Raw genomic sequence first — 6,619 nt, 5'->3', positions numbered from 1 at the left:
AGAACTATGAACTTCTACTTCTTTATGTTTGATAAATGTATTCACACATTGTTTTTATTTTTTTCTCTCTCTATAATGGGATAAATTATTCGGTGCAGATGTCAATGCCGTCCGAAAACCAACCTGAATGTGCCATGTCACTTTACTCGGTACCAGTGCTGAATACCGGGTGACGTCGCACGTTCTAGTGGGTCTCCTGATCGTCTGGTGTTCGAAAAGAATAATTTCCCGTATAATAAGCTTTTCATGTAAACGAACCTTACCGTTCATTTGATATTGATGATAAATTTATGATCTTTAAAAGTAAAATTACGATCATGCATATCTTCAACAACAATGTAACATATTTGAGTGATTAAATTTTTCTGGCTTGTAATGCTTTTTTTATGCTTAGAAGAACATTGATAAAACTACGTTACAAGTGATTTTTTAATGAAAAGATTAAATTTTTAAACTTAAATTTTCCTCAACCACAATACAAAATAAAATCTAAACATCATTCAATTTTATTTCTCAAAATTCATGTATAATAATCCAGCTCGTATAAAATATATACATTAAAAAAAATATTATTGGATTACAAAATACATCAGAGTCCACTAAGCTGAGCCCTTTCCTTTTTCCTGAAATATTAAATATCAAAAGAATGAGCATTCTAACTTAATAGGCATACCCTGTACCCTGTTACAGAATTCGATATCCATAATCACAATTCATAAATTAAAAATTTTAATTAGTGCATTCAATAAATATAAAGAAATTATCAAATTTTTAGAAATATTCTAGAACTTACTTTTCATAGATATATATATATATATATATTTTTTTTCTTACAATATCATAATTATCATAATGCATTGATTTTCAGAACAGAATATTGATTACAATTTTATTCATATTTTCAAAGAAATTCCAAACTTATATTATATGTACAGAAGTAACTAAACATGTTTGCTTTTAGAGTTTTTTTTTATTTTTATAATTGAGTTTGTTTTATCACCCGAATTTTAAATTTATGAACAAAATATGAGATCATGTGAAGAATGATATGCATGTCCCGATCTATGATTATAGCTCCACTTTTGTTTATGCTTCTCATAGTCTATCTTCGTTGTGTGAAGGAGACCCTCATGAATCCACTTATAACTCTAGTTTCACTTATGTCTTCCTTTCAACCTCTCGCACCTATAAGAAACAGATGGGGCTAGAATTAGAAATAGAACATAATTGAGTAGAATATAATATAAGATTGAGGCTTCGTTTGGGACAGCTTTTTTATTGCTTTCTAAAACTCCGTTTTAGTACAAAAATAAAAAATTTTGTTCTAAAACTCCGTTTTAGAATGCAGTAAAAAAGCCCGCCCCCCCCAAACGAAGCCTGAGTCTATAAAATAGAGTTTATATTACACTTTATCAATCTCCTACAGAACATCATCCATATGATCATCAATATATATGCGTAATTTTGTAGGTTTAAGAGAAACACAAGATGTTAAGCATGATCATAAATGTAGATAGGTCACAATGCAGAGTATAATAAACATGTATATTATTCATGTTTTCTAACTCTCATCACTTAAGGTAATATTCATAGTTAAGCTTTAAAATGTCATTTGGAGATTTATTGGAGATTGTAATCAATCTCAGGTTTATCGGTATTCAACAGAGAAATATTTGAAGTTTAACATAAATAAAATCAAATGGTGAAAACTTTACTTCTTAGAGCCAAAATATTTAGAATAGAGCATTTTACAACATATTAAAAGTTACATGGTGGATTATTAGTTATGCTCATAAAAAATTATTTTTACTCCTTTTCATTTGACAAAAAATATCAAAATTGAAATAAAAATAGGGTATTGGGAGCCTATATCAAGCACGAAGATTTCCCTACCTGGCCCGATGCATGAATTCCAAGCTAAAATCTTCGAATCCCTCTCTCAATTTTCTCTCTCTTCCTCTCTTTTATATGGCAACATCTAAAAGGGTATAATAACCTCAAATTTATTTATTCCTAATTTCCCAAAAATTTGGTTAGTTGAGCACCATAACGTTGGGTGGACAACACCATGGCATTGAGCTATCCAATTTTTTGGAATTTGAGGGAGCACTACAAAGCTAAGTTTGAAGGGCTGAGATGTTGGGTTAGAAAATTCATTTTTTTAATAAAAATATCAAAAGTATTTTATCAATGCCCTTACCATCTCTCTCCTCTCCCACTTTCATTCCTTAGCTAGTGAGAGAAGAGAGAAAGAGAGGGGAGAGAGAGAGAACTCTAGTAGATTAATTAAGAGTTTAAAATAGGAAATTCAGGGGGGGGGTGAGATTTAGGAAAATGAAATTATATATTTATATAGAAAACATCCTTTTTTATCAAGCACCATAGCACTCACTTCCACAACACTATATCGAATATTTCATATGCTCCTAATTTTTTTTAACCTTAGAGCTTGATGCCACAACGCTTCAAAGAGCATTTTGCATGCCTCATGATGTTCTCCATTCCATTTCGATTATAATCTTATTAAATATTAATTATACTTTCTAGAACATAAAATTAATAGTCAAATCAAAAGAGGTAAGGATTTGTACATAATTTATTCGATTAACTAGGAAATAGAACAATGGATATTACTCTCTCGGACAAGCATGCCACACAGGAGCAGGGAAAAGGTCAACTCACAGCTAATGTGGGTGTTCAATCAAAGAGCATGCAGGATTGAGGTGGACAAACGAGCCATGGAAGTGGGCAACATCAGGTTGGAATTGCCGAACGAGCAAGTAGGCTCGGGAGCTAATGCAAGAAAACGGGAGCACAGGAGATGGACCTAGCTAGGTCGTGAGAGGCAAGTTGAACGGGAGAAGGCCGCATGAGGGAGGAGATCATACAGGAGTTCAAGCCATGCGCGGGAGATGGGCTCGCTAGATTGGAATTGAAGTGGATCCAGGACTTAGTAGCAGGCATGGGTTCGAGCGAACAAGTGGAGGTGAAGCAGGTGACTGTCTGTTGGAGGCTTTTTCTTAGGTTGTTCTTTGTGAACAACAGGTGGAGGAGAAGTGATAATTGGTCGTAAAGATTTTTCTTGGACTGTTCTTTGTAGACATTATATGTTTCATTAACTTTGTAAAATTGGACCAATGTAGAGATTGTTAGTTTGTATGTTTGCATTCAATTTTATTGTTTTGCTCCTTTAGGTTGTTTTTTAGTTTATAAATAGAGGTGGGTGGCATTGTATTGTTTGTGTAGCCAAGAAATAAACATTCTTATTTTGTTTTCTCTCTAAGAGTTGTGTTTTTCTCCCCTCTCCCTCTCCCCCTAAGTTCAAGAAAGCTTATCTTCCTGAAAGAATTCCCAACATATAGAGTTCATAAGTACTTGAACCAAGTAAATTCTGTGTGTTTTTGTTTCATTTTCTTTACAAGTGTTATTTGAAATTAATTCTTTGGGATTAAAACTTGTAAAAACTAGATTTGCAAATAAGTCCTAAGAACTGCGCGATCAAGTTGAATGCTTAGAAAGGTTGGATCGTTGAATTTATTTCTTCCATAAACAACACAGAGTTTGGATAATCTCTGAGCTAATTGCCATAGTTTCTTGTCCAAATAATCGTATGCTTTGATGTCTAAAATTTGCGTCAAAATTCATTCTTCTTCAAACTTATTTTCTAGCAGTATTAGTAAGCAAAATACTATATTCATCGAATTTATACAACTATGAATGTGCTGAATATACGAAGCTTATCAACGAATGCTTCAATGAACTAAAAAAATGTGCTGAACATACCAAGCTTATCAAGCTCATTCACTTCCCGTGGCTCAGGTTCTCCTCTGCATTTCGTTGTTTTAAATTGTCCTTTGGATAAGAACTAGAAGAGCACATTTAGTTCCTTGTATTCTGTTGGCCTAAGCAAAAATTCCTCAAATATGTAAAAGCTAAAACATGCATTTTTGTCATATATGAATTTCCTTCATTCTCAACTTCAGTTTCCTCAAATTGCAGCCATGTTTTTGTTGCATAATAGCTTCTGTTCCACATATATGATATTTCAGCTGATCAGAGAAGCCCTCTATTAATCCTTTCCCCAACTCCACTATTGTTCATCACAATTCCTTGATCGAGTTCGTTGCCGTATCAACCTATTTTATAATTCCAAAACTTAATTCAATTATATAGCTAGAGTTGTTAGAAGGTTATGTTTCCAAACCAAGCTTTAGCTAGTTGTTTTTGGAGTTTCAGCAAAACTCTCAACCTTGTTTGTTTTCCTAACCAAAAAAATCCTTAAAGGGATTTTCAAATCTCGAGTGCCATTGAGTAGCGTAGATTCCCATGTAATTTTCTGCTTTTTCTGTATCTCAGGCGTTAAAAAGTAGTCTCATTGGAGAATCATACTGGGCCAGGGAGACAAGATGAATTGGGTGCTGAAAAGTTTGAGAGAAAAGTGGAAGCTTCATGACAAAATCTGCTCATGAGTTGCTGAATTTTGATTTTCTCGACACTTGTGATGAATTAAATCACTATTTTGTTAATGTATTTGTTTACCTTTTTTATGAGCAGTATAATATTATCATTTATTGGAAATTATGAATGTAAAGAAATGAGAGAAAGAAAAGAGCATTTGATCACCTCATCTGATAATCTTGCAGAACTAGGCAGACTTCATACTTGTTAAAACAGGTTTAGTAAATAGCAGGTGATTGTATGGAACCTTGAAATTCAATGTTGTTACATCACAAAAGGAATATCTACAATAAAATCCCTTCCAAATTCCTACAGTGCATTTGTAATATAGCCAAACAAGAATAGAAGTAATATAGAGGCACGGCATGGGTGCCCTTTTCCATCAAACACAGTGAATGTGACTCCCTAACCAACAATTATTTTTAGAAATCTTTTGGTTGTTGAGATCATAAATTCTCATCATTTCTTAGACATGCTTGCGCGCATGGATGAGACAGAGGAATTTTTATTATGCGCGGAGTCTGGAATATCCGGAGACCAATAAAAATGTGCCACGACACCCCAAAAAATGTACCACACTCGGTACCGCTCGGTACCGAGCGCGGTTCCCGAGCGCGGAACCGGATGGGAGAACCGTCCGGTGTCCGCACAAAATAATAGAGAGAGAGAGAGGCTGTTTTATTTTGATGTCACTATTCAGGTTTCAAATGACAGTTTGGTTACTTGCCTGAACTTTTCCAGTCTCCTTAATGCTCCTTATGGGCTGGTAAAGCTGAGCTTTCAAAATGAGCCCATGAGAAAACAAGTGGTACTATAAAGTGAAACCAGTCATACTTTCATGTGAGGGACTACTGTGAGTGGTGGCACAGTGCTTGAGAGTTTCAATGCAGCTAGTGTGCTGTGTGCCCCCTTCATGGTCCCATTTTGTTCTCCCTTCTTTCTTTTTTATGTTTATTCACCTGTTTGATCTAGGGCGTCTCCAACCGAATTTCAAACGACTGTAAGGCATAGCTGATTTGCTCCATTCGAAGGAAAAAAAATCGCTAATCGGTGGAGGGTGAACAGTGCGACGTCAATATTAGCGTTTCATTGTTCATCTACGCGATTTGCAGAAGAAACGAGCGAAAGAGGAGAAAGACGGTTATCTTCGCAGAAGCGCCTAAAATGAAGTTCTATTTGAGATGAATCACGACATTTTTTAATTTCACTATATTATGGAGTGAAAAATGGGACTTTAGGTTGGAGATGCCCTAATAATAACCATTATTTGGCTTGAGAGCTCCGCCATAAGCGCCAAATGAATGTGGCCTGGGAACAACATGACAGGCTTTCAAACTCCATGATTATATTAATTCTGAAATGCAAAAGGTGGAGCAGAGCAATTATCCATACGACTCTTATTTTAATCATTCCAACTGATCATAAGATTTCAATGTTCCATAAATTTCAGTACTCGCTTGCTTCTTTCTTTGCTCCATAAATATATATGTTTAATACCTTCAAGAAGTGGAGATTGGAGCATCTCATAAAAGCCTGGGAAAAAGGATGAACCTGTTGCTGATACTGATACAAGCACGATATATATAGATTGATATAAATCATCACTACCACTCTACCAGTGGTTGTCTTCGTTCCATTAAATTGGTTTTATGGAGGTTTAGTGGTAGGGATGTGAGCTCTTTCTTTGCATTACTTTAGGGTTAGTGTTGTAGGAACAGTACTGCCAGAAATGGACGGCCAAGATTATTCTGTGTGGACACCGGACATAATTTACGTCCAGAAGCGAATAAGGTGCAGCCATGTCATCCAATACCGAGCAATACCGAGCCACGGTACCGAGTAGGAGGTGACATGACGTATTTTCATTGGACTCTGAACCGCGTTCAGCAGCCGCGTAGAATAATTCATCCATCATGTGCATATGGGCTAGCTCATCTGATTTAATGATTCAATCTGATTTGAGCTATATAATAATGAAGTTTTATAGCAAAACTGACTGGGGATTTGAGTAGGAACATTATAAAAGTCTGGGGATCTTCTGCATAGATTTTATTTTATTTTAAAAGGAGACAGATGCTCAAGGTTGTATTCACATCTGGCCGAAAGCATCCAGCTTAAGGCCACTCACTCATAGTTTTCATTAGGCTTAGGTTTCGTTTGG

The 6,619-nt window shown here is 35.2% G+C and overlaps 1 protein-coding gene across 1 annotated transcript in view; it reads right to left on the bottom strand.

Moving 5' to 3' along the window:
- Positions 1-6,370, bottom strand: part of LOC110098493 (protein ACCUMULATION AND REPLICATION OF CHLOROPLASTS 6, chloroplastic-like) — a 30,162-nt gene extending 23,792 nt beyond the window's left edge. Inside the window, exons 1-2 of the mRNA XM_028695711.1 lie at positions 6,175-6,370; positions 5,956-6,021 (exon numbers count right to left, since the gene is read on the bottom strand). Of these exons, the coding sequence (XP_028551544.1) occupies positions 5,956-6,021; positions 6,175-6,370 (262 nt within the window). The remainder of the gene's footprint in view (positions 1-5,955; positions 6,022-6,174) is intronic.
- Positions 6,371-6,619: the final 249 nt, after the last annotated feature.

This window comes from Dendrobium catenatum, unplaced genomic scaffold, assembly GCF_001605985.2.
Source record: "Dendrobium catenatum unplaced genomic scaffold, ASM160598v2 fragScaff_scaffold_669, whole genome shotgun sequence".
In the NCBI taxonomy this organism is placed as follows: Eukaryota; Viridiplantae; Streptophyta; class Magnoliopsida; order Asparagales; family Orchidaceae; genus Dendrobium; species Dendrobium catenatum.
This window is presented reverse-complemented; position numbering and strand designations above follow the sequence as displayed.